Source organism: Gasterosteus aculeatus, chromosome 14 (genome assembly GCF_964276395.1).
Source record: "Gasterosteus aculeatus chromosome 14, fGasAcu3.hap1.1, whole genome shotgun sequence".
In the NCBI taxonomy this organism is placed as follows: domain Eukaryota; kingdom Metazoa; phylum Chordata; class Actinopteri; order Perciformes; family Gasterosteidae; genus Gasterosteus; species Gasterosteus aculeatus.
Window position 1 is genome coordinate 8,775,762 of NC_135702.1, and position 27,449 is coordinate 8,803,210.

Genomic DNA, 27,449 nt, shown 5'->3' on the forward strand with positions numbered 1-27,449 from the left:
AATATATTTGAAATGCGTATAATAATGTAAATGTGGATGTATAGACGACAATAATTTACACGGCATAAAAACTATAAGAATAACCACATATTTTGGATTTATATATAATTTACGTAGTCAAACATTTAAAAACCAGATAGCTTTGACTTTATTGAGACAAACTAAATTACCCCGAAACAGACGAATTGTGAATTTGACATATTGCTAAATCATTGAAAGAGAAAACAACAACTCAACGAGTCCTTTAGCGAAAGGGATCATCGATCCCAAAGATCTAGAAATGAAAAGAAAATATATTGTTCAGAAATCCATCAAAATAATCCGGACCTAAGATAATAATTAAGAACCTTGAAATGCATTTGCAATTCTTAATAAAGTAAAAAAAATACATTTGCACGAATCGACCTTTTAATTTTAAAACAGATAAATACGCACATTTGAAAGAAAACATCAAACTCTTCTAATGGCCATCAGAAATATTGCTTTTACAATAACGAAGACATTTTAAAGAACTGCTGACAGATGTCAAGAGGTAGGATTTGATTGGTTCCGTGCGCACACAATTCTGCTCCCCTGCTTCTTGTCTCGTCTTGTACAATCAAGTCCACCGATCTCCTGCATGCTGCAACGTCATCTCCAGGACTTCTACAACTTCAATTCTGGAGAGAACCTTCAACGGGAAAATTCGTTCTCAATGCCAACTCATTCAGGGTGAAATTTAATTTAAAAAAAAATCTGTTCTTCTTTTTGCCTTTTATTATCTCACCTGCAGGAAAACAAATTACAGTAGTGCTTCAGAGAAGTCAATCCAAATGTTAAGATTTTTGCTTCCACTTTAAACCCATATAGGCAAAAGGCCTGCAAACTATTAAAATTACTTTTGGCAAATTTTTGGTAGACTTCAGAAAAAAATATGAAAAAACAGTCAATCGTGGGGAAATAAAATATTACTGGGGTTGGAAACACATTGCATGTTATAGTAAATGGGAGGAACAGTTATTACAGAAAACATTTGGACTTTTAGAAGTAAGAACGGTGCTAGTCTCTGTTACACCTGAAAATCTGTTATAATTCAGGACTGCATTTCTTAACCAATGGTAGATTAATAGGTTTAATTAGTGGCGTCTCCCCTCAATGTTCTGCAGATGATTTACCAAACGTATTGTGAAACAATCGGCTTTACAGCGTGGGCCAGAGTATTCTGACGCTTCCAACAAAGCCTTCATTTTACGAGCAACGCAGGAAACCTAGAAAATTGCATAAAACATGCCGCGCATTTGACATTTCGTTGTCTTTAATTGTGAAACTAAAATAATGAGATGGTGGCATGGTAAATACCCAAAACTCCACACAACACAAATAAAGCCAGTAAAAACATCGACAGCAGACATATCAAAATTGAAAGGGGAGGTAAGTTTAACTCCATTAATACAAAAAAGTTATGAATCGGTGTGTTTCATCCTCTTCAGTGTTCATCCTCTAAGTTCACCTTTGAATAATATCAACAATAAGAGGATGGGCATCCAGACTCTTTAATAACAGCCTTTCTCTTTTCCCTGCAGCTGTGCATCATGTGACTGACAGCTGTTCCACCTATATTACATCTCTGCAAAAGTGAGAAGGCAGACACAAAAGGGTTCCAACCTGCACATCGGTCAAGTATGTGCCATATGTTATAACTAAATAATAACAGACAACCATAAAACCAAAATAACTGAGGTATTTGTCCGTGATTGCTGTACTCGCAAAGAGTCGGGTCTCTGAAAGCATTGTCAAAACCTTTGAATCCCAGATGTGTATAGTCTTTAAAGTATCCTGTGTAGAGTCTGTTTGTGTGTAGGTGGAAGGGGGGGGGGGGGGGGGGGGCTCTCCAGAATGAGTTGGACGATGGGTCATCTCCTAAACCTGCGGAAGGGCCTGCTCTGGTTGTTGTGGTGTGATTTGGAGTAAGGCTCCCAGCGCTTCCTCTCTGGCGGCTTGTTGTAAACGTAGGCCGACGGGCCCGAGTAGTCGTCCTCCGGGTTCTCCTCCATCATCTGGAGCTTGGCCTCGATGGCGCGGATTTTAGCACTCGTGCTAGAGGCAGGAGGGGGAAATAAAAAGAGGAGATGTTAGCGCGCGAGGCTGAGGAGGAAATACTAGTGCTGGTGCTGAGTGTGCGAACTGAGTGATGGGACAGATCTTAGCCCTTGGCTGAGGGGGAAAAGTAGAGGCGATATTAGCACTCTTTGTAATGGGAGGGACAGATGCGGGAGGAGGAAAAAAAAAAAAAGTAAGAGAGACCATTTGTGCTGCATAAAGAGCAGAGGAAAACTTGCATTTAAACTGGATTTGAAGGTGCAAGTGCATCGCCTCTTTTTGGAGATTTCACTAGAACTGAAGTGTGGAGACTTGGCTGAACGCTGACAGCTGATAACTTGCTACCCACTCGATTGCCTCCTCTTGACATGCCTTCGTGCTCTATAGGCCTGACGTGCTTAAAAAGTGTGTTTGTGTACGTGAACGTAGTACAACATGTTAGAACAACTGGACAAAAAAGGGTCAGAACAGCAACGCGTAGTGATGAGGGGGCTGCAGCGTGGCTTTGCTGTACCGACCTGAGGTGGTTGGAGGTCACGGCTCCATCCTCTGCTCCCCCGCTGCTCGACGGTTCCAGGCTCGGAGGCATCGATTTGTCATTGCGAAAACCTTCAAACCTCTGCAGACGAGACACGCGGCCAAAACCCCCCAAAAAATCAGCCACACAAACAGTGATGGAAACGAGTGTGGACGGACAGACGGAGAGAGACAACGAGGGGTAAAAAATAAATAAAAAATGGTGGAAGCGTGCAAAGACAGAGAAACTTGGATGGTCGCACCTTAACCTCCTAAAAAAATGTGTGCTCAGTGCATGTTGTGTGCTCAGTGCACGTTGTGTGCATTATGTGTGCTTAGTGCATGTTGTGTGCTCAGTGCACGTTGTGTGCATTATGTGTGCTTAGTGCATGTTGTGTGCTTAGTGCACGTTGTGTGCATTATGTGTGCTTAGTGCATGTTGTGTGCTCAGTGCACGTTGTGTGCATTATGTGTGCTTAGTGCATGTTGTGTGCTCAGTGCACGTTGTGTGCATTATGTGTGCTTAGTGCATGTTGTGTGCTTAGTGCACGTTGTGTGCATAGTGCATCACGTGTGCTTAGTGCACGTTGTGTGCATAGTGCATCATGTGTGCCTTACTAGACTCGGGCTTGTGTCAAATTCAAAACGATACTGTCAAAGGGAGGAGACAGCCACGTGTTCTCGGCTCCTTTTCGGGTACAGTCTCAACTACATTTAGGAAACATTTCAGTGGCCGTGTTGGAACGAGACATGAGGAGAAAGAGTAGCCGACGGAGAATAAGAAGAAATGTCCCGTGTGAAACTATCAGACCGAATAAACGCTGACAGCGGTCGTCTGGGGAGCCGAGTCCAGCTTCCTGCCACAAAGAACCAACGTTGTGAACCTGACGTATTGGTACGTTTGGTTTTACTCAAACAGACGGTAACCGAGCAGGAGTGTGATCACACCTTAAGGCATGTGGAGAAAATGGGAGGGAGCGGCTGAAGTCATTGCTTTCAACTAAAAAAAAAAAAACAGTCTTACAAACATCTCACAGCCAACACAGAATTCTTGAAACCTGCAAAGAAGAAGAGAGAGAAAAAACAAAAAGGAACAAATCAGATGATGGAGCATGAGTAAACTGGAAGCAGGACTGAAACAAGTTACATGAACGCACAAACAAGGTCTCACATACTGTCATACATACTGAGAAATACACAACATGCGCAGCCAAGAATAGGTCTAAAACAATGCCCATTGCAGCAGCCAGGACCCTTCCCTTCCACCTATTCCTTAACCCGTGTAGCTGGAATGCATGTAGATCTCCAGTGCACATCCAGCACATAGCCATACCCACTCTGTTCATAAATCCAGCGTGGAGCAATAAAATAAAAGTCAAAATGTTCCAGTTACTCAAGGTAGTTGCACTTCTGGCTTGAAATAGCCTACAATGAGCACCCAGCTGCTTCGATAAGGATGGAAGTAAGTTCCCTGTGGATGCAGTCAAAGGAATGTTACTTATGATGCCGAACACGCACCTTGGCTACATACAGAAATAATGTTGAACTGTTGGGGGGGGAAAAAAGAAGCAGATTTGGAAAGCCATGAATGTTTTTGAAGAGTTTGCGGCAACATTTCAATAAACGTTCATCGACATGTACTTCCCCTTTTTTAAAACCGTGTAATAAAGTCAAGATGTAGTCTGGAAATGAGACAACGACTTCTAAGGCTGACTGTCTCTGACTCATTCACCCCAGCGCGTCAAATCTGTCCTGGGAATATACGCATCACATCCGTCCGCACCTGAGAATGGTATATATAGATTGGCAGAGAGATGCTCAAATCCTACTTGATTAATAATAATTGCACTGTAAAATTATGTTTTTATATCTTGGAGAACAGAAGGATTACACCACAAGGACAAATTTGAAAGAAATACAAAAATATATATTTTTCACATTTGAACCCTTGCATTAATTGTGCCGTAGCTCAGTAATGGAGCAAAACGTCCTCTCACTGAGGACGGTGGACACCAGACCCTCGCAGTGTTAGTCAGGTATTACATTTGTTGAAGCATTGGTAGGATAAATGATAGGAGGGCACTGGAAGGTGGGCCATGAAGGTGGAGACGACGGACACGGCGAGTAAAGTAGTATTAACGTGTTTACTTTTGAGTCACCTGATGAGACAGAACGACTCATTTTAATAGGGAGATATAAAGATGAGAACAACTTAAAATGGTATAAATAACCAAAGTTATTTTTGGTTGGTGGTGGATTTAGCCTAGTCGTGTTGTCTTGGTAGCGGCAGCAACGACCTTGACCTCCCTCGGCTGTCTGTGTGTGTGTGTAGGGCGTGATTCGCCTCGATGCAGGATATCCCTTCACCCATTGCCAGTAGGCGGTCCATTGTTAAGAGACAGGCATAGGTTGTGCTGGGATCTGCTCTCCATGATCTAACCACTGCAGCAGCAGCGTGATATTGGAAACTAAACGACACTCGTGATGTTTTGCAACAGCTCAGACGGACACTCAGCGATCAAGCATGACCTTCAACTTAAAATGTATTCATAAAATCGAAATTATTTGCAGCTATATTTCTGTTTGCGGAAAGTCATCAATGAGCTCTTCCTCATGCACGGACGTATGTTACTTACCCTCACCTGTGCGTGCGCCCAGCGCACCACCAGCTTCTTCGACAGAGCTAGCTTCCCATTCAAACACTGGATCGCCCTCTCTGCCTCCTGCAGACAGCGGCACACACATAACAGAGGGAAACTGAATTTTTTTTGCAAATAAGATAAGAAAAAACATGCCTTTTTTGATTGCAACGGTACCCTCAAATAATTTTACAATTGAGAGATGATGATTTGCCGCCCTGCCTGCAGTTGGAGGATAACTGACATGTGTGTGTGTGTGTGTGTGTGTGTGTGTGTGTGTGTGTGTGTATATGCATGCGTGTCTGTGTCGTGTGCTTGAGAGGCAGCGTGACAGAATGGGATATCTAAGTGCATGTGAGAGTGTGAACGTAAACACGCACATCCTCCGTATATTCCTTTCGGGAGGGCTTCATTTCCTGCTGATGGACACTTGCTCACTCCAAAACAAGTACTGCCTCTGAAGTGTGGGTTTTTTCAGCAATATGTTGGCATTCTATCATCATTGACTGAAATATTCTTGATTTTTTGAAAATGCCATATCTGTGCCCACAATGACCCATATAAATATTTCACAGGAAACACAGGATGTGTATGTGGTGGATAATATACATACTGCAGAAAAAGGAAAATAATGTTGTACAAGATATATAAATATAAACCTTGCACATAAACCTTGCACATACCTCTCTGGTGTTGAAGTTGACGAAGCAGTAGCCCCGCGGCTGTCCCTCCAAAGGCCCCGACTTATGGAACAGGAAGTCAAACTGTTTCACATTGCCAAACCTCTCCAACAACTTCACCAGGTGATACCTGTCGGAGAAAAGGAGTCACGACAACTTACAGCAGGAATTTCTATTCCTATTTCTATTCAGTGTAACTTTTATTTAGCGAAGATATCACACGGGAAAAGAACTCTTTCATTGCAAAACACACTCCACAGTATTTCATAGATGGACCCTGTGAAGATCTGCAGCTCACTCCATTTGCCAACCTGCAGTCCGTGAATCTGTCAAGGGCCGCTAATGAGAACGACAGCTTTCTCTCGCTCCGACACCTTTTTAGCGGCGGGGCCAGCTGGTGTGGCAACGCGGCGACAGTAAATCTCTCATTGAGACAATGCCGAGGATACAGTAGCAGGACAATGAGGGAATAAAAGAGAGGAAGCCTATAATCTCCCCCCCCCTGAGCACCGAGCTCTGCACGAACAACATCCACCCGCCGCGTGGAGCTGCCTGGGACCGGCATAGGCTGACCGGAGTACGCAGAAATGTGGTCATTGTGGAGCTATGCGGAGCGCGAGGATTTGTAGGTTCGCGTGTAGCAGACCTCAGGCGGACCCTGGGGGGGGGGGGGGGAAACAACGCTGTATACACCCAAGTGCTGATTGAACAGCAAAAGCTCTCAAAGCTCTCGTGCAGGACAGGATTTATATGGGTGAAATTCTTTTCATTATTGTAAAAGCGTGCAGCATAAACGATGAGGCCTGTTCTTCTTCTTCTGAAAGGCAATACGGCGAGTCTGCAGCCAGCGAGTCCAAAAGCAGCACGCGGTGTACTCCTGATTGATTAGGTATTGAAACCGCCTGTGAGCAGCTACTGAGGATTCAAAACAATAAATGACTTCAGAAAAACGCTTTCATTTTCCTCGTGTTCTTTAACCAAATGTCCTGAACAATTTGCTCATGTATATTGCTTTATGATAGATGTATGTAACTGACGGACATTAGTTTGACTCAACAGGCATCTTTCATTGTGCAATTGACTTGTCATGGTGGTGGTTATTACAGGAGAGCAGCGCAACATGACTTCATGATACATTACTGTAGATTAAACTACAGTATATACAAGAATTAAAAGTAGCACCACGGCTTGCACATCGGCAGCAGTAAAATCTGTAAAGTGCAACATTTATTTTAATATAACATCAATATTTAGACTAAAGCATCATATTTAAAAAGGTAAAACACTGACAAGGACCATTTTAATGGAATACTACTGCGACCTTCTACTACTGTACGTGATATTTTAAGCACATTTTGCTGATAAAAGTTGCATCCTTTTGCGTAAGGTTTTTGAATGAAGGACCTGTCCTCAGTATTTTCTTTAGAGTGTTATTTACACTTTTACTTAAGTAGAGGATTTGAACCTGATGATGGTTCTGTTCTGTTCATGTGGCTCCTGAGGCGGTGAGCCAGCGTGAACCCCCCAGGACCCTTAAACTGAAGCCGCCAAAAGAAAGTCAGTCAGCATCAATTTGCTCGTTCAACATTGTGTTTAGTCTATCAAACCATAAAAAGCTAAAACTAAATGCACAAACAAAAGACACCAACAAACAATTTCCCGTATTGTTGGTTTTTCGGAGTCTTCGCCACGCGGGACTTTTCAATCCTCACAGTGGCGTGTTTTGTGTGACTGCCTTTTATTGTTTAGTTGATTGTTATTGGTAATTCTGAAGTGGTTTGTGTGTGTCTGTGTGTAACCACAAAGAGGATTGTGTGACACGCAGTCCCGTGCATGAATGGCAGTGAATGTGGGACACAGAGCGGGAACTGTGCGCCTTAGCAACAGGTTGCTGTAATGTCTTCCACCTTCTATGACTCCCTGAGGGGCTTTTGGCCAATGTGAATTTCAGTTTTTCCCAGACAACACCCTGCAAGCGTCTCATGTGAAGGTGGCTACTCCAGCAGCGCAGGCTCATCTACAAATAAAAGATTATATCATATTAAACTTTATTATGACATTATTCTGCACTCTTATATTCAAATAGTTTGTATTTGAGCCTCTGAAACACCGGTAAAGAGAGCGAAAAGGTCACTTAAGTCAAGTGAAAACAGTTGTAATGCAATAATATTCATATTGCTGTAGAGTCAGACAACACACATGTACACGGGTGTGTGCATACGTGCAAATGTGAGAGAGATTAAATGGCTGACACTCTAAGAACATACTTTGGATGCTGGCGAGCTGAACCACAATGGACCGCTCCTCCTGGGGGCTGTAAAAACCACCGGAGGAAGAGGAGGAGAGGGGAGGGAGGGAGGAAAGGGAGGGAAAGGTGGGGGGAGACTGGGGGAGTAAAGTTCATACAGAGGATGTTGAAGGCGAGGTGAAAGGTGAAGGAAGAGGACGAGAAGCCAAAAGAAGAGAGGAGGTGAGCAGCCCAGGTAGGGGAGACGCGAGGGCCGGCCGGCGAAGAGGAGGAAGGAAGTGAAAACAGGGCACGAGAGTCCAGTCCAGAAAAAGACAGGACAAAAGGTTGGACGCAGAGTAGGTCAGAAGGGGGGAAAGGCAAGAGAGGAGAATTTTGGACTATCTGGCAAGGCAAATATCTGCAATTTTAAGAAATCTAGGCCTACACCGCGAGGTTATAACCTTCTTTAATAAAACATAATGTCAACTTCCAGGTACGCAACTTAAAATGTAACAAGGGGACCAGAGAGAGAACAAAAAGAGACGCGGTGATGGATTACCACTAATGAGAAATCCCCCCCCCCCCCCCCCCCCTCTGAGCAGCCAAAAGCACAAAACATGAATATGTGCTGAAAGCTCCAGTTGCACCTGCTGAGTCTCTGCGCTGTGTGCAAGGCGAAGACATCTGAATTACGTACGATGCTCATCTGACCTGAATGGTCAAAAGTGCTCAACCACAAAATGGTCCTTTTTTTTCTTTTTTACCGAGCATTTTAAAAGGGACAGATGATTCGAGTTTTCTCTGAACAGTTTCTGCATGCACAGAACAAGGTGGAACAAGTGGAAGAAAAAGAAGTTCATCTTTTAAAATCAAAACTTGGAATAGATTGTCCCACAGGTTTGTAAGTCACGAGTCCCACATGAGTGTGAAACATTTATACTGCTGTAAATCAAATGAAACATTTATGCCTCAAAACATGAATCTTCAAATAAATAAAGCAAGCAACTTGTGGCAGAGAATGTTTTAATGAACCCCCCACAAAAACTAATGCTAATATTTATGACTTCATGTACTCATAATAAGCACCTTGCATTTCAGGTCTGGAGTCAGGAGGTTTGCTTTGGTTTACCAGGACAAAGCGAGAGTACTAAGTATGCTACCCAGGAGCTAATTAATCTTCCCAATCAGCACCAGGGGCCACGGCCATCGCTCTTGTTTTCCCTCTCTCCTGTTGGGCAGTGAGCTACTTAAGAAGAGGTAGAGCAGAGCAGGGAAAAGGGAAGGAAACGCCTGTCTAGACGCCCACCAGAGCTGCGGCCTATATATTCTCCAGCATCCCCCACAGGCACACTGACACACCCCCTCACCCCCCAGAAAACTCACTCCGCTGCATCATAATACATGTAAGGGTGTTCTTCACAGTCACTATATGAGTTCTGCACATGTAGACACTCGACTACACACAGAAGTGCAACAATGAAAGGTTTGCATGTACACGCAGACACCTCAGTGTGTAGAAGCCTGCCTCGCCACCAGCTGCCACCCAAGCATCACACACACACACACACACACACACACACACACACACACACACACACACACACACACACACACACACACACACACACTTCCAGGTTGACACAGAGAGAGTAAACAGGGCAGGTGAGTAAGGAATGATGGCTGCTCCTTAGTAGAGCAGGTCGCCACGGCTCACTGCCTCTCTTTCACACACCCAGCCCTGTCTGCTCAGTCTCAGCCTGTGACAGACACACACACACACACACACACACACACACAGTTCATCAATCATATACGCACACACAGTGCATTGCCTCTCTATGAGGTAGAGCCTGGCAAGTTTAAAAGTAATACCTCAGGATCATTACATGGACTGGCTTACAATAACCTCTAATGCAACAATTGTTGCTACTAAAATACCAAAGTAACTTTGTTATTCGTTTGGGTGTCTGATTCTAGAAATGTGTACCTTTGTAGTGAAATCCATATGTTTGTTTTTTTCAATTCGAACAACTTTTAATCTATTAAAAGGTGAGGTCACGTTTGGATTTACTCACTCAGTAATTTTGGGGTCAATGTTGCCTATCCACAGGCGGTTTCCATCATGGGCCCCACTGTCCGAAACGATGGAGGCATTTTTCACTGACTCCGCTGCAGAAGACATGTGGACTCTGTGGGAGGCAACAACAGAGGGAAGAGAAATCCAGTTTACACCAGAAGGGAGATCAAAGTTGTGTCGGATACTCAGCATGGGAGCTGTCTTAGCACCTTGGCCTGTATGATTGTTCGGAAAAGTTAGAAAATTAAGAAAAAGTTGTCAGAAAAGATATGACCTAAATATTTGTCCCACATTTAACTCTGGGACTGATTCATAGGAAGGTGTTAATGACACCAAGACGGTTGAGTCAAAACTGCTACCAAGTAGATGCACTTGTACTTCAATAAAATAAAAGCAGTTAATTTGTCAGTTCACGTCATTTTGTCGTTAATTTGTTTTGATATTTGTTTTGTTTTATATGATTTATATGCATAGTTAACGTTACGTGTATGAAGCAGTGGTTTGTGCTCAAACGCATTAGAGACGTTACACACCGTCAGTCCGCTGTCAACACAGTTTATCTAGTGTTACATTTAGCTAAAGTCTAGCTACAAGCTAACGATAGCTTAGCTAACTGTAGGTTGATCGATAAACTACTATTCAAGCGTTGTAATCATTTGCCGGTTAACGTTGATTGTGTTACTTTACGTTTAAATGAATCTGTGCCATTCAAATCTAAACATATTAGAGAAGGCAACACGTATCCACTAAACGGTTAACACACCGTTTTGGAAGAAGGGTGGGTTGCTATCAGTAAGACAGCTAATAGAATCAATTTACCTCTCGGATCCGTCGAACTTCTTCTCTAATATTGGCTGAAACTTAACCTACTAGGGATCCCACTTCGGGACGATTCAGTTACGTCAAAACGTAACGCTAATCATTTCACGCAATTGGTACGTTTTCCTCTAATAAGATGTATCGGGTTAGCTATCCTGAAGGATAAATAGTCGCCTTGCTAACGCCTCACAACAAAGGCGCAGGATGATGCTGTAGTTTGTTTAACTGTCCGCGGAGTCGAGAGGAGAGGCTCGTTTTTATTTATTTCATGTCCCGCAATCTCACTCCTCCCAACTCCGAGCCCTTGGTTTGGTCTTCCAGAAACGAACCCCGCCTATTCGGGACACGCCGTACGTGGTTTCGAGCACACAATGGAACATTCTAAACCGTCGGCGCTCGGTGATGACGACGTAGATGCCAAATGTGGCTTTCACCCAGCTAACATGCTTCTGTAAATGCTGTAAAGTAAGTAGGTGTGTCTTTTGGTGTCGTTTTCAGTTTAAGTTTGGGGGTTTGCCGGGTCGTTAAGGTTACGTTACGACGTGGTGACGTTTTAATGTTCAGTATTTAGCCTGTGCATAACAATGCTGCATGTACGCCTGCATAACATCATCGACCTTCACACTGCCTCACTTAGACCAGAATTACACAAAGTGCTCGGATTAGTCCGTTGTCCTAAAGATGTTCACACGCTACTATTGGGTTAATTCTTCAGTGTTTGGCCTATACTTTGTGTTTTCGGCTTAAAAACATCAACACTGTATAAAGTGAATGGCATGTCGGATCCAGGAGCTTGTATCCGTTCATCTCGGGATGTTACATTGGAAATTGCCCCGTTTATTTTTCCCTTCGATGGCTGCCTAACGGCTGCTGAGGTTAATCCCCCCCCCCCCCCCCCCCCCCTCTACATTTTACGTCATAGCAGATAATCAAATAAACATTTACGTGAATTGACAGTTCTGATTCTTCAAGTCTGAAGAATTTTCTTCAGGAGGCCAAACCAAGTGCTGGGGTAATACTTTTCTGCCTCAGAGTGTGCAGAGGAGAGATCATGCGGGCTTCACCAGCTGTCTCCTGCCACTGGAAGGAGGAGCGGCGTGTCTGCAGCTGCTGCAGTGTGTGAAATCTGCAGGATGTGAGGCTACAGTATCCCACCGAACACCTGTGCTTCCCCTTTTCTGCTTGACTTCCACTCTAAAGAGATCCGTCACCGTCCCACATCGGAGCATATCTGCCCCGCCACCGTGCGCCCTATCACATCAGTCAGGAAACCTGCCAGCCGTGGATGCCTGGTATGGGTTTGTTTGTTTTGTAGGTGGTGGTCTGCGATCTAGCCTAAATATTGACATTGAAATATGTTTGGATTTTGGTTGGTAGCCATTGCCGACACTGGGATCAGTGTTGTGTTAGAAGTTTAAAATCTACAATTAAACAAAAAAGAAACATTACGGTTTAAGGTTTGTTCTGACACATTTGTAAACACATTTACGTAAATACAGGACATTTAAATTTGGATTACATTCAATGATTTAGTGGTGATGCATGATCTTGCAGATGTAAAAAGTAATCTGAACAAATCAATGAAACACATTTCGGGTGTGTTTTATGGACATATGTTACCAGGAGTGAGCGGCGTACTTGCTACATTATGCAAACACTATTTAACGGCTAAAAAGTTCCTACTTCATCATTTGAGAAAATCCACTGTGCTGTGATGCAATCTGGGAAAGTTCTAATGTTGCCCAAATTGTCTTTAAATGCAGCAGTTTGTTTCCCTTCACAGACACCAGACAATGGGGGATGCCAGTCAGGCAGCAGCGCGCCGCACGCTGCTCACAGCCACTGACTGACTGACTGTGCGTGTCTGTGAGACTCGCATGCACGCTTGGATACCTCAACAGTTTGTCTGTGCTTGTGCACTCCGAGGTTCAGTGGCACAGTTCACAGTCGGCAGCCGGTTTGCGCGGTGGGAGGCGGTTTGTTCCATAGAAAAGGAGTTGGTTGGTCTCACATTGTGAGATTTCCCATCAGGAATGCCCCAAACGTGCGCGGACGCACGTTTGTGGGGAGTGGACGGGAGTGGACGTTTGGCGTTGGAGTTAGATTTGTATGTGTAGTAGGAGGACAGCCGGCATGTTTGTGAGCGGAGTGTAGCTGCGTGCGACGTGACCTGTGCAGCTCAGTGCAGAGCGTTCTTCGACAGCGGGGAGCTCTATTTGTCACGGCAGGAGACGCGCAGGTGAAACAAATGACGTTACCGGCGGCTCGGATTGGCGAGCACAATGGCCCCTTTTTAAACCTCAGCCTTTTCACGTGGGATGAAGGGCGAACCCGGGTGTAATTAATAATACTGATTATGGCCCTGCTCCATTTCAGAGGCCAAGGTTTAGTCCATATTGGCTCATTGGATTTGAACAGGGAAATAATGAATTTATCCATTACACCTGAAAATGGCAAGGGCCAATACCACAGCTGCCATTGTTGTTGCATCCGTGAATTAGATCTTTTGGCAGATTAATCAATTATGAAAAGAAAATTCCTCTAGGTATTTATATCCATATCCCTCAGTTTCATTTGACCGTTTTCTTAACGTCTTTAAGGTTTTTAAACGGTTAAATAGGCCAATGATGATTACCTGTAAGATGATTCTTTAAAGTACTGTATGTTATTTGAATTTGTAGGGTACAACTACTTATACTGCATTAGCAAATATATGGCTAACATTGCAAAATAAAATGTGCATTTACTGTTTTCTCATTTTGTTTCTATTTTTACTCAGAAATCATCTTCTAGTTGGCAAGAAAAAAAATAGATGATGGCTCTTTATTGTCAGTACTAGACATATGCCTACCTCCTACTGGCTGAAATGAGCTATTACTTCATTTTGATCCCCGGCCCAGTGGTGCCTTCCACTGATTTGTGTACAACTTAATGCTTTTATTAGTTATTTCAAACCTACCGGCATTGTGTTTGTAATCTACTCTGACGTGCCTTTCTAAATTTTCTCCTATTGAAACAATGTCCTTCCCCCTTGTTTCTGGTGTCAGATATGTCTGTGAATCACCTGCGTCTGCTGCGGCCTCTGCTGTGTCAGTCCCTGTCGCGACAGCTCAGGTCTCCTCTGGTGGCCACATATGGGCTCCCCGAACCGCTGCCGCACCCCAACACCACCTTCTACCCCGCTGCACCCAAGAGACTCTACGCCACGAAGAAGGCAAAAGGTCAGTGAGGAGATTGCGGAGCCTGGAGTTCACATGAGTACATCTGCCGTTGGGATACGGGATTGGATGTCATCTATCTAAGATTTGAGTCTTCCCTCTGTGATTTGCCTCTTTCCCTCTCTTCATCCTTCAAGCCAAGGCCAAGGGCCAGGCTGCTAAGGTGAATATTAATTCGGCTCTGGTGGAAGACATCATCGTTTTGGATGAGGTGAAGGGGGACATGACGGCTGTTCTCGACGCGCTCAAAGAGGACTTCACACGCAACCTCAGCATCCGAACCTCGCCAGGTCAGCTTATCTCTGAGTTTTTTCTTGGGCTCCCGTTCTCTTTTTGTCCTCTCTTTCCTTCTTAGTGCAAGGTACTCATTAGATGTAAAACCGACGGGTGGATATGTATGTAAACAGTAGATTTATTCTGTGATCTAATGGATATCCGCAGTTGACACACCGAATGATAAAACGATTAGAGCCAAACCAAAGTACGATTCCACTTTTTCCAAAGAATCTGTTTCTGAATCATCTACAAACAAGGCTTCTCTTCTTCTCTACACAGGCTTTGTGGTCTGTCGTAGCCCTGAATGAACAGCATGTAGTTCTTGATCTGAATAAGCTGCCATGACATCCAACAGATGACTCTAAATACACAGATGTATCATAATGGAGCTGTTTACTTTTTAATTTTCCTACTTGAAAATTAGTCAAGTCTTTTTTTTCCCCTTTCTTTTTGTTTCCAACTTGCATCTGCCTGAAAAAGCGCCTGAGGGCAGAGAGCGAGCCCCGGTGTGACCTCACCTTGACCCCAGTTTGGCCTCGGTTTCCCAGACCACATCCAGGTCACGACTCCTTTGCCTCTGGGTTCTAACAAATGGGAGCCGGGCTCGCTGTGGTCCGAGGTGGGGTGCGTGATGGAGGCTCCCGAGGGAAGAGGCAGAACTGTCTGAGCTTTTCCTCCTCAGATGAAAGTGACATTTGATCCGCAGCATGTGCAGTCTCTCTAAGTTTGCACAACATGCAGGAGAGTTAAACGGGAGATCTCCTTAAAACCTTTCATTATCCTTTGTTAATACATCTGTCCATTCTTCACCGTCCCTTCTCTCATCGATCCGAAATGTCCTGCTGTGAGACATTTTCTATCTTGGATCCCTCCTTTTTATGTCTGTCTCTTTTTCACACGGCATTACCTTTTTGTACCTCGCCTTAAGCGATATTTTCAAACTGGGTCTCATGCTTTTCCATGAAAGAACTATTCTTTGACCACAAGGACACATTTGTTCACATGGCGAGATTTCCCTCCTCCGCGCCCTCCATCTTCTCAGTCCTCCTTCCGTTCCTCTTGGTTTTTTTTTCTTTTTTCTGCCTCCATCCCTCCGTCGCGTCATTCTCGCTCCGTCTCCCGACCCCCTCACTGCCGCCCTGCGCTCCACGCATCCACCCCTCTTCGCTCCAGCTGCGCGGTAATCCGGGGAGGCAGCGGACTTAAAGGCTGACAGGGGAGATGAGATGGTGGAATGGGATGACGTCAGCGCTTCAAATGTGTGTATGTGTCTTGTACGTTTGTTCCATGAACCTCTCATCTGGCTCTCATTAAGCTTATGAGTGTGTGTGTGTGTGGATATAACTGTATGTGCCGGTGTGTGTGTGTGTGTGTGTGTGTGTGCTACCATGAATCCGCGTTGTATGTTGTTGTTTGTGTGCAGCAGAAGGTTGTACACGGATGCAGGCAGAATGGATCAATGCTGTGACCACCAGCTTGTGGTTTGTCACAGATGGGTAAAGATGGCCCCAAAACAAGTTCTGTATCCATGGAAACATTGTCAATACCGGGGGGACTGAGGCATTTAACTATAACAACATTACTGGGGAAAGAAATACCAACTTGGAATTAAACTACTTTAAAATAGCTTCAGGTACTAACAGGTTGTCCTAAAATAAATAACATACAATTAGTCTCCTTTTTTTGCAGAGAGTTAATTTCAAACCTCTATTAGATTTGTTTTACCTCTTAAATACAATTAAAGACACGTTACTGCTTTTTTTTTTCTTTGCTGTGCCGGTGTTTTGAGTGTCCGCTGGTTGCCTGGCAACTTCAACGCCCACAATAAGACTCCGCAGAGTCGCCGCTCCCATGAGCAAATCCTAAAACAAAATGGTTGTTTAGAATTCACCCCAGCACACAAAATCTGCTATTATCAATGTGCCTTTATTAATAATGGATTCAATTGTGAAATAGAGCCATTTGTAGAAACAAAGCCACTGATAACCTGAAGGGAGCACAGACCTCCATCTGGTAATGTTAATGGAAGGTAATAATAATTTGTGGATGGGCCCTGTGCCTCATATCTGCTCAAACGGTTACTTCCTCGGCCGATACTATAAAGTTTGATGAATCACAGGACCGCCGTCTTTTGGTAAATCTTTTTTTTATTTTTTTTATTCACTCTCATTACACACTCTTCTCTTGGCATTAGTTTTTATTTCCTGAGCTACTAAAATCCAACTGTCCGCTACCTATTCAGCACCAAACCGATTAAAAGTTAGCAAACACTATGACCACAACTGAGCATTTTACTGCGAGGAGGACGGACATTTTTCCTGAGAAGTTGGTGACCAAAAGCCGCTAATCACCGAGTGAGAGTTGGTCTAGCAGCTTACCAGGTGGCTTGAAAGACGACTCGGAGTGAATGAAAATGTTTGCTGCATGTAACAATCAGCCGCTGCGCACCAACTCGTTGCCATATCAACCGAAAATGTGACAATCAGTTCAGTTTTCTACAATGCTTTTCAAGCTCTGTGGCAGACGGAACAACTGCATTTATCTCAGTCTGAAGAATATTGTGTGGTTTTTATTGCCTACATCCCCGTAGGAAGTTCACAACAATGTGGCCTGCAGGGCAAAACAATGTAGCTACAAAAGCATATTCATCATTCATTCGTTTTCATGTTTGAGATCATCAGTATTAGACATACTTTGCTAAAGAACAATCCAGCCATCCTCCCCTGAGCCTTCTCTGGACCCCGGCGCCCCTCCTCGCACTCTGTTGTCAAAGAAAGAACAAACGTTTAAGAGACAGAATAATTGGTCGACAGGTAGACGGTATGTCATGGATCCAGTCGCGCCGCAAACAAAAGGTTTCCATTTCACCCCAACCTTGTTTGGCGTCTATTCTCCGACTGATACCCCAATAACCTCATGAAAACGCACTTGAATTTGTATGATGAATTGATTTTTTAAACTTGCACTATTGGCTCACCCCCACTTCAACCCATGTCCCGCCCTTTTTCCTGCACACACCACCAGCAAGGACTGCAGCGGGTAAGCAGGGAGCGAGTGATGCAAGGCAGAGGTGGAGAAGGAGGAAACAACTGCGTCTGAGGTTAGCCAGATGGAGGAGAGGGGCGGATGGATGGAGTCCGGGGGGAGAGGGTGGGAGAAGGAGGGCGGCGGCGGGGGGGGGGGGGAGACCCGACAGAAGTCCGCCGATGTTTGTTCCTCGGTGTTGACAGCGAGGAGGGACGGCACATCGTAGAGACTCTTCACACTTCCACAGTGGTCTCGCTTTATGTTTTTTTTACTTGTGTCGTTTGTGACTTCCGCTGCACGTCGGTCCATACCTCCGTCTGTCTGTTTGTAAGCTTTCCGTCGGCATGGTAACTGTCACCAAAACAGAAAAAGATTTTATTCACCACTTGTTTGAGGCAGATACCGAATATGTCCTTTGAGAATCATTTTTTATAGCCATATATTGGTTAACACTCATTTGTCTTCCATTCATCCGTATCGTACCAGTCAAACGTTTGGACACTTTCTCCCTGAATTGAATGAGAACATGTGTCCAAACTTTTGACTGGTACTGTATAAACAAGCTTTGTCTGAAAAATACATCGTAGACCACAGAGAGATGTTTTGCACTAAGAAAAAAACTTTAATGTTAAAAAACGTGGATTCATACATTTAAAACACGGAAAACTAAAAAGCAAATTTCAACTTGACGTGTCCAAACGTTTGACTGGAGTGAAGGCTGATATTTTAGATATTGGCAGATATTGTGTATGACAGTATTGAAAGTAAGGAAAGCTTACATCGTCACCTTGAATTACTAAAATACTCAACTGAATCCAGTAAATCGCCGTTAACATTTCTCTACGTCTGTTTAGGAGCTCTGGATCACATTGTGGTGACAACTCAAGATGGAAAGTTCCCCCTCAACCAGTTGGGACAGGTCTCCATGAAATCCCCTCAGCTCATTATGGTCAACATGAGCAGCTTCCCAGAGGTAAGACGCCCCCGCAAACAAACGCGGGGCCTTCGGACCTGTATGCGTGCGTCTCGTGAAAGACGAGCACGGCGTAACCGAAAGCTTTATGAAAATAATCCAAAGCACCGACGGGTCGACGGTGCTCGGCGGGAGGAAAAGTGAGCCAGACCAGAACTCTCGAGCCCACATCTCTGTCCAAATGAAACCCGACCTGCCTCCTTCTCTCCGGCCGTGTCTCAGATGCTAATTGATGGATCACTCGGGGAGCCCTTTGTTCTGAGGTGAAAGATGGCAACATGAACCCAAACTCTGTGCGTGCACTGAGATGTGGTTATGTCTGCGTACGAGTTGTCGCAGAGTAGGAAATTACCTCATTTCACCCCCAGGTTAGGAAGGAATGGATTATTTTTCTTCTTTTTTTTTTTTTTTTTTTTCTTTCCCTCCATTTCTTCTTGAATGATACAACACTGTGCTAATCAGAGCTCCACAAATAAATATTGTCTGCAGGAATAACTCACATATTCAAGACCTGACTTTCTGGTGGTCTTGAGAATCAACATTATGCGATCAAATTAACGCACAGACGGTGCTCATTGGAGATTTAGTTCTCGTAGATATTATTCGCTGAAATATAGATATAAATATGGGTACGTGAAATAATGTGGTACGTTGTTTAAAATGTAAAGAGATTCAAATCTGCTCCGTCTCTCCGGAGATGCAACCGTAAGAAAAGTTAAATAAGTGCATTGTTTCCATATGAATAAAGAAGAGTCTAAGAGTGAAATGCAGAATGAAGTGATAGGTTGCACCTAATAATCCTGTAAATTCTGATCAATGGGAATGATCAATGATACCGGCTTTCTAGTGATGCCTGCAAGTACAGTACCTCAACGCGATGAATGAAACATGCAGTTATTGTTCGTACCATTTTCTGGATGTGACGCCCTCTATCATTACACTGGCATTACAAGATACAGATTGATGTGATATTTCAGTCTGCCCGCATGGCCTAAAAGGGAAACAAGTAGGCGTGGGAAAACAAACGATTCAAGATCTTGGGGACAATACAAGGGATTTCTAAAGAAGTCCAAACCAGCCATTGTGACATTATTTGGTTTCCTGTTTTCGACATAAATGACATTCAAAGGCAGCTTGTTGCTTTTGTATCCAACCTGTAACCACCTGTCTGCTACGACAGACGTTCTTCCACCAACCTTTTATTTTCCTGCCGGTCACCCTCTGAACCTGAAAAGCATGACGACGCACCTTTTGTTCTCGTCTCAAACTGATATCACAAAACGTCAAGCCCATCGAAGCAGGTATCAGTGTCCTGAATCTGTAAATTAAGGCTGAATGGTCTTTCACGGAGTCTATTTCCAACCACAGACCACACACACACACACTGGCAGACACACACTACCCCGTTATGCCCAACGTGTCCCACACAGAGGTGAGTCCTCAGCACCTAGAGCTAATAGGCTTATAATGATGCCTATCCATTACCGGGCCCTCCAGGGGCCCGGCCATTGTTTTCCATTCATTCATTAGGAGCAGCCTGGGAAGGCACTGAGGAACTAACGGCAACCACCAGCATGCTGAGATCAGGGGGCAGCTTTGTGTGTGTGTGTTTTTAGGATGAATGTGTAAGTGCACGTATTAAGCATCCCGCCACTTTGTCCATAAAGTGCTTTCTTTCAGGACTATTCAAACACGAGCACGCACACATTCCTCGGCGCTCCGCCTCCTGTGCTTTGAACGGTGCCGTCAGGCGTTTGATGTTGAACTTCAGTGTGATTTCTCTTCCCCTCCAACATATTAACCAGAACCGGGCCAGCATTTTTTTTTTTTTTTTTTTTTTTTTTTTCAGACACAAATTCCTCTCGTTTTTTTTTTTTTTTTCCTCAACCACCGGAGTGGTCGGCGGAAACGGTGATGAATTTGATGCTGAGAACAATCAAACATAGGTATGGGCTGAATCTATCACCCCGCACTCAAAGGGAGAACCGGAGGGCCTGGGCTGCGTATGAGTTTGACAAAGGAAACGAAGAGAAACCTCATGAATTAATTGTACCGCGCACAAATAAATTCCTTTAATCTCGCTGCCATTTTCTCCCCAGTGGACGAGGCCAGAAGGAGCTGTCAAGGAAGTAGAGTAGAAAAAAGAGGAAAATGATACGCTCTTTTTCCTAGCGTTACACATTTGCACACTTTGTGAAGTTCAGCCGAGGGAATTGTCATGCAGTTGCAGAATTTGTTTGAGGAGTTTGACTTCCTCCCCCTTGTTGGTTTGCACCGTTTGATCTGGTTCTAATGCAGTGTTTGCCAGACTGGGTCGTCTACGGTGCAATGACTTTTTGTGTTTCGCATAAGTGAATGTGGTTTTAATATTTACCATTAAGACGAATGCAAGCTTCTTTTTGTGCCTGCTGGCCTGCAAAACAAATATAAATACCCTTTTTGAAAAGTAAAAGTCTTGTGTTTGAAAAGAGTTTACATGCTCACTTTAGTTAAAGTGAGCATGTAAACTCTTCTCTATCTGTGTTCCTTTTAGTTTAGTTAAAGTGAACATGCATACATGTTCCCACCAGAAGACAATTACGGTTTCCCATCTTCATAAACAATCGATTATCTGCTGTTAAATTTAAGAATATTGTGTGTATGTGTGTGTGTGTGTGTCATGCACAAGCAATCTCTCCTGTGAAACCGCCGTGGGTCAACGCCCTGCAACCTCTCAGTCCCGTCCCACAGGGCCGAGCGCTGACAGTGGCCCAAGGCACTTCCACACTGCAAGGGCTTCCCCAGACACACACACACACCACCCAGATACACACAGTGAAAACACAACACCTTAATTATTGCCAGCTGGAAGTTGGCCACTACCTGCAGTTGTAGCGCTGCTTTTCGATTTGCAAAGGCACACATTCATATATCTTTTGTGTGTGTGTGTGTGTGTGTGTGTGTGTGTGTGTGTGTGTGTGTGTGTGTGTGTGTGTGTGTGTGTGTGTGTGTGTGTGTGTGTGTGTGTGTGTGTGTGTGTGTGTGTGTGTGTGTGTGTGCGTGCCCCAGGCTACAGCGGCTGCCACCCGTGCCCTGAGAGAGAGTAGCATGAACCTTAACCCAGAGGTGGATGGTACCATTATCAAGGTGCCTGTTCCCAAGTGAGTCACACACACACACACACACACACACACACACACACACACCCCGGGGGCAGGAACAGAAAAACTTTCCTTCTCTTCGTTATTTTCATTATACCTTTTACTTTCTTCTCATTCCTCAGTTTTCCGTCTCTCATATTAAACACAGGACTTAACATTAGGTGATTAGGTTCTCTCTGATTAGGCCACGTAACCAATAAATAAATGAAATTATTCATACATACGGTAACTTAGCATAAAGCTAAACCTCGCAGTAGGATTTGAATGTGTCCCCGTTAGTAAAGTAGATTGTTGCTACATGTATGGATGCCCCGAGTATGTTGATGTGAGGGCCGGGTCTCTCTCTCCTTCTCTCAATTGTGACTAGACCTCTCTCACTCGCACTCTCTCTTTTTCTCTCTGCCAAGTCAAACAACCTCACAAACAACTATCCATCCCTCACTCACTAAACCACTCTGCGTGTATACGCTGCGTGCTTTTTACATATACACAGATGTGCATGCGAGTGTACTTGCATGTATAAATGCCGGCCCGTGTTTACGTGCGTGTGTGTGTGCGCGCGCATGCACGTGTGTGTGCACGCGTTGAGCAGCAGGTGTTAGTCTGGCAGAGGAGGGACACAAGAGTCAGACTGCTTTCCCCCCTGCAATCAGTCTCGGCACGCTCCAAGCCTCCATTTGCATTTCCAAGGAGAAGGCGCTCCTTGATTGGCCCTGGAATCAGTAATTAGGACGTATTGTTTGTGGTAAATAGACGCTGCACTTGGATTGTTTGCAAATAGTCCCAAAGGCAGAAACGGCAAAAAGGAAAATGGTCAATTAAGGACAAAGAGGGAAAGTGAAATGGGAAGTAGGATTTTCTGAGTGATTAACAATTGCAAAGTGAATTCGACGTTGATGTGTGTTTCAGCTGCAGTCGGAGACCTCAGTTAGTTTGTTGCTTATGAGTCTGAACCAAAATTAGACTTCATGCTAAGAGCACTTAAGGTTCTCATTTAAGCATTGGATTTTTTTGTTTCATTATTTTGTCCACACACAGTTGTGTGTCTGACCAACCCTTTCTTTTAGTTCATTGGTGCAGTTTGTAGTTATTTTGCCTTTTTTTGTGCTTCATTTATAGTACACTCTATAAAAAGTTTACCTTTTCTTGTTTCGGGTGCAGAATCTGACCGTTTCCTCCTCTTCTCCTGCAGAGTAACGCGGGAGCACAGAGAGAACCTCGCCAAGCTGGCCAAACAGTTCACCAACAAGGCTAAAGACTCGCTGAGGAAAGTGCGCTCTAATGCTGTCACACAGGTCAAAAAGACAAAGGAGGGACACTCGGAGGACACCGTACGACTTGTGGAAAAACAGGTGGGATAAAAAAAAGGCCATCGGTGCTACTGCACGTAGAGAATCTTAAAAGATAATACTGACGAGGTTTCATGTAAGGATGATCGGTAACTGATGATAAGTGAGACAAGTAGACCTTCATTGTTCTGTCACGTTGCAGCCGAAATAGCAAAAGTCACTCTTCACTTCTCATCGTCTTTTATAAGTGAGCTGGAAATGTGTCTTCCCCTTCACAGATTCAGCAGATGGCGGACAACATTGCAGTGGACATTGACAAGCAGCTGGTAGCCAAGACCAAGGAGTTGTTAGGCTGACTGTGATGATGTGTGATGACATTTCGGTTGTAGTTGAACCTACAGGTGAACACAGCAACATGTCAACCCCATCGTCTTTTATAATAGTGACTCCTTCAGCAGTTAAATAACAGAAACTGGCATGGAAACAACAACGACAGACTGCCAGTCATCTCCTTCCTCCCTTGTTACTCTTCCGGTCTTCAAACAAACACCGAGCAAGGGACGAATGTACTTTTAATAGGATTTGTAGGCCGCCTCCTAATCAAACCCTTTGCCACAAGGACCGTCTGTTTACGTAAAACAAGCGCACCCGTCTGAGTGTAAACTGGCTGCGGGTTGGACTTGGTGGCGAGGGAGAAAGGGGAGAGAGGGTTCGTTCCAAAGAAAAGAGGATATGATTAGCGTGTTGCCAAACATTTGTTTCACATTGATTCCAAGACTGTTAAAGAATGCGCTTGATAAAAAAGCTGCTTTAATTTTGTCCCATGTCTACGATTGATAATACGGCTACTCTCGAAAATAAAGCCGGAAAAGTAACATTATTGATGGACTCCATTAAAGAAACACTGCTTTGTACCATATGCGTCATCTTTCTCCTTTTTCTTGTTTTCTTTTCCTCCACTTTTGGTTTGAAGTCGCGCCCTCCTGCATTAGTCAGAGTGATAATGGACTTTTCCTGTGCACAGACCTCCAGGTCCTGGCTGCCGGCCCCACAATTGCCCATTAGGGAAAGAGGCTTTTCATGTTGTGCACTTGGCCCTTTTTGTCTTTCAACAACTGCAATTTTCAAGCCACGGACAAGAACTGTAGGCGGAGCAGTTTTGTTCGAGGTGGATCAATAACAAGAAATGTATGAACGGGAAACCCAGCGAGCCGCACGCACACGCACACACACACACACACACACACACACATCTCTGCTTTCATCTCTCCACTGTTTACACCAGGCCGAGGCATTACTCTGCTCTTATGTGGTCGCTGTCTTACTCTTTACCGTGTTTCTGTTTCTTCCCAGGAAGCCCATATGGCAGACAGGTTTAATTTAGGAAGTTTGCCCACACACTTGTTCTCATCACCACCCGGTCGCCTGATGATCACAGCGCTGTAACATCACAAACTCCCGATTCCGTCTCACGCGTAACAAACGCGGCTTTTGATTCCGATTCTCGCGTCCGACCTCTTTTCAAATGGACAAAGTGAACTGAGCGACTGTGACGATGCAGATTCCCCGTTGTTGTTTCTAATCTGTCGTCCTCGGCGTTGGGTGGCAGCCGCTCCGAGTCGCACGCTACGCATTGTGGCTTTATTGCATTTGCCTTGGCCCTCTGTCTCCCCGAATGGCTTCACTTTAATGGCCTAAACAGACCAGAGTCGTTGGATAAACAAGAGTTTAGCGGAGGAGTGGCTGAGTCGGGGCAGAGGAGGGGTGGGGTGGAAATGGCAGGTTTTTTGCGGTGATTCTGGGTCCATATGTCAGCAATTTGAGGGCATTGTGTACCTTGGCCTAAAACAGAGGCTTCATGATCGATGGAGGGGTGAAAATCTCCCAAGTCCCTGGCGCAGAACGCAGGCAAGCACGAGGAAATTGCTTTCAGCTGATAGCTTCATTTTGGTTGACATTTATCAAGTGAATTACCCTGTTCCTTTCAAATGTTTACTACTAAGAGCACCTCCTTCTGACTGAGTGTGTGTGTTTGTGTGGGCATGTGCACATGTGCGTGCATGCCTGCTTTGTGGTAATACGAAAGCGATCGAGCTTTATCTTCACGGAAGTTCTGCTGCGTCCGTTGGCGTTTTCCTCACTAAAATATACAAGTCTGAATTAGCTTAGTAAATGTTTGATTTGTTAGTCTGGCCTTTTATACGTTGCTTGTGCATTTAAGGAAAGATTACACACCAATTACAGCTTCCAGCTTTATCTCACAACGCGCTCTTTGTAAAGCACACAAAATCACCCATGTCTGATTCTTTCAGGACAGAAAAGCACATGAGATGTTCGAATCAGAATGTAATCGTATCAAGGAACATAACCAGGATGGCATCCGTTTATCTCAATAATTAGAGCCGTACTTGGAAGATTTTGCTCATCAGCCGCAAAGGTGACTGTAAAGGTTAGATTTTCAGGTGACGAATACGCAGCCTTAGGACGAGTAGAGAGTCAGTAAAGTTGGTGATAACGCTAAATATAACGTAACCAATAAGTGCTGGTCCTGCACCGCACCAAGTGAGGAACTGCTGTGTGTACTTCTTGGATTACTGTTTTCATTTGTAAGAGCGAATTTCTGAATATATTCTTTTAAAAGTTGCATGGTCCCACTTGAATTCATCAAATTGGAATTGCCTGTGAAAGAAACATTTATTGCATCGCACCAAATTCGATTTAATCCGTTTCATCCCTCTTTTCCAGAAAGCACAAATATCCAAAATAGTACAATTTTAAAAATAGATAATGCAAATCCTGTGAGTGTTGCTATCCAACTCAGTCCCTCTCTTACTTCATTCTGCCCCTCTTTGCATTGTTCTGCTTTTCTTGAGAGATTTCTGTATTCAAGAAATCATCTAATACTAGTTTTACATCTTACATCGTATCGTATAGCCACTGTGTGTACAAAAGATGAAAAATGTGTTTTCATATATATATATATATATATATATATATATATATAATAAATACGTACATACACACACACACACACACACACACACACACATTTTATATGTATTATATATTCCCATTGTTCCGCCTGTGATTACACTCTAAACGTCAAGCCGTGGTGCTCGTGCGGCGACTGAACCGCTGAGGAGGCAGTGCAGCCGGGCGGCAACTGAGCCGACCACTTCAGCACACACACAAGTTGGACATCCCCCCCCCCTCCACACACACACACACACACATACACACACACCTCCTTCTTCCCTCTTCTCATCACCTCTGGAGTGCGAGAGTGAGAGAAGCCACCCTGAAGATCTCATCAAAGATCCAATCAGCGCGTGAATACGAAATTCACTCCCCTCTTGCGGCGTGATGATGGGGGAGAAGGGAGGGGGAGGGGGGTGAGCCATCGAGAGAGGCTGTATGAAGCAAAGATCTCAGCATATGCAAATCGAAGAAACATTTTTAATGGGTTTGATGTTCTCTCTGATGTATCTCCGACCCTTTCAGGGACGCAGCAACAGGCTCACGGGAAGAGAATACGTGCAGATTGGCCTATTCATATTTATAGAAGTAATTGGTTGAGCTGTGTGGCAGGAGGCCTTATTGTACCTGGTGTAATGCGGTGTTTAGGCCTAATCCAGCTGGGCGCTCTCACTGCCCCATAACGGGGAAATGGCCGGCCGTTTTAGGAGGAAGCTGGATATCCTAATAATCAGGTGAACTAATACCAAGCGCTGAGAGTGTTTCCTTCCGGAGCTCTTGAAACGTCAGTCATTCGCACGATTGCTCCTGTCTGGTCTGCGAGCCATTTTAACTCGGTGGAACGTGCGCTTCCCCCCCCCCCCCACTCCCTCCCCCGCAAATGTGCATTTAGGGAGGACCACACGGGCCCCTTTGGATATCCTCTATACCCACGAGGTGGTTCTCCAACCATCGAAGGGAGCAACCAGACGCTGCAGCACACACACACACACACACACACACACACTTCTCAAATCGGAACAAAGCGTTCCTCAGTCTAAAGTGGTTAAACTGTCAATTCACATCGTCTGGACATCGTGATTACCGGCATGGGAGGAATTATATATTTAGCTTTATGTCCGTCGCCATTTCCTCCCCCTGTCCTGATCTGAAGTGACTAGCCAGTAGTGCCCTCGATATTACTATCTCTGAGGAGTTAAAACCTTCCCCCAGGAGACGAGTGTAATCAAGGGCTGCCAGCGGGAGCGAGGGAGGGAAGAGGATGAGAGCTTTGGTGGTGGGTGCTGTTGGAGCCCCGCGGTGACGGGATGGTGAAGCGAATGACAATGGACCCAATTCACGATTATATCTCTACGTCTTAAATACTGAAGGTATCAGACAAGAAAGTAAAAAATCCTGTGTCCTTTTTTGTTAACGTCTTCAAAAATGATTTTCCTCGCTTTTTGCCAAAAAATGACTGTTAAGCGTTTTAGTTTTAGAGAATAGGGTGTAAGTAAAAAAATCCCCTCGA

At 44.5% G+C, this 27,449-nt stretch overlaps 2 protein-coding genes across 5 annotated transcripts; one reads left to right on the forward strand and one right to left on the reverse strand.

Annotated features, from left to right (window-relative positions):
- Positions 1 to 124: 124 nt before the first annotated feature.
- rbm18 (RNA binding motif protein 18) lies at positions 125 to 11,283 on the reverse strand. Its single transcript, XM_040198462.2, has 6 exons — positions 11,041 to 11,283; positions 10,220 to 10,333; positions 5,918 to 6,044; positions 5,238 to 5,318; positions 2,598 to 2,698; positions 125 to 2,076 (listed from the first exon to the last, which is right to left on the reverse strand). Exons 2-6 carry the CDS (start codon positions 10,324 to 10,326, stop codon positions 1,893 to 1,895), a joined length of 600 nt encoding a protein of 199 aa, XP_040054396.1. The 5' UTR covers positions 10,327 to 10,333; positions 11,041 to 11,283; the 3' UTR covers positions 125 to 1,892.
- Positions 11,176 to 23,877, forward strand: mrrf (mitochondrial ribosome recycling factor). 4 transcript variants are annotated; one of them, XM_040198450.2, is made up of 7 exons: positions 11,176 to 11,505; positions 14,088 to 14,261; positions 14,396 to 14,548; positions 18,416 to 18,534; positions 21,583 to 21,674; positions 22,867 to 23,026; positions 23,242 to 23,877. In XM_040198450.2, exons 2-7 carry the CDS (start codon positions 14,090 to 14,092, stop codon positions 23,317 to 23,319), a joined length of 774 nt encoding a protein of 257 aa, XP_040054384.1. In that variant the 5' UTR covers positions 11,176 to 11,505; positions 14,088 to 14,089; the 3' UTR covers positions 23,320 to 23,877. The 4 variants fall into 4 exon arrangements, with proteins under 4 accessions (XP_040054384.1, XP_040054385.1, XP_040054383.1 ...); XM_040198451.2 differs by having other exon boundaries at positions 11,379 to 11,513; XM_040198449.2 differs by lacking the exon at positions 11,176 to 11,505 and adding an exon at positions 12,073 to 12,332.
- Positions 23,878 to 27,449: the final 3,572 nt, after the last annotated feature.

Bases quoted from the DNA above. Each gene is read 5' to 3' on its own strand.
- rbm18 (XM_040198462.2), bottom strand. From the start codon at position 10,326: ATGTCTTCTGCAGCGGAGTCAGTGAAAAATGCCTCCATCGTTTCGGAC. The intron at 6,045-10,219 runs GTGAGTAAATCC...TTTCTCCGACAG, and splicing joins ATTGACCCCAAAATTACTGA to GTATCACCTGGTGAAGTTGT. The intron at 2,077-2,597 runs GTCGGTACAGCA...TCCTGCCTCTAG, and splicing joins GTGACCTCCAACCACCTCAG to CACGAGTGCTAAAATCCGCG.
- mrrf (XM_040198449.2), top strand. The intron at 14,549-18,415 runs GTCAGCTTATCT...ACGTCTGTTTAG, and splicing joins CAGCATCCGAACCTCGCCAG to GAGCTCTGGATCACATTGTG. The intron at 21,675-22,866 runs GTGAGTCACACA...CTTCTCCTGCAG, and splicing joins ATCAAGGTGCCTGTTCCCAA to AGTAACGCGGGAGCACAGAG.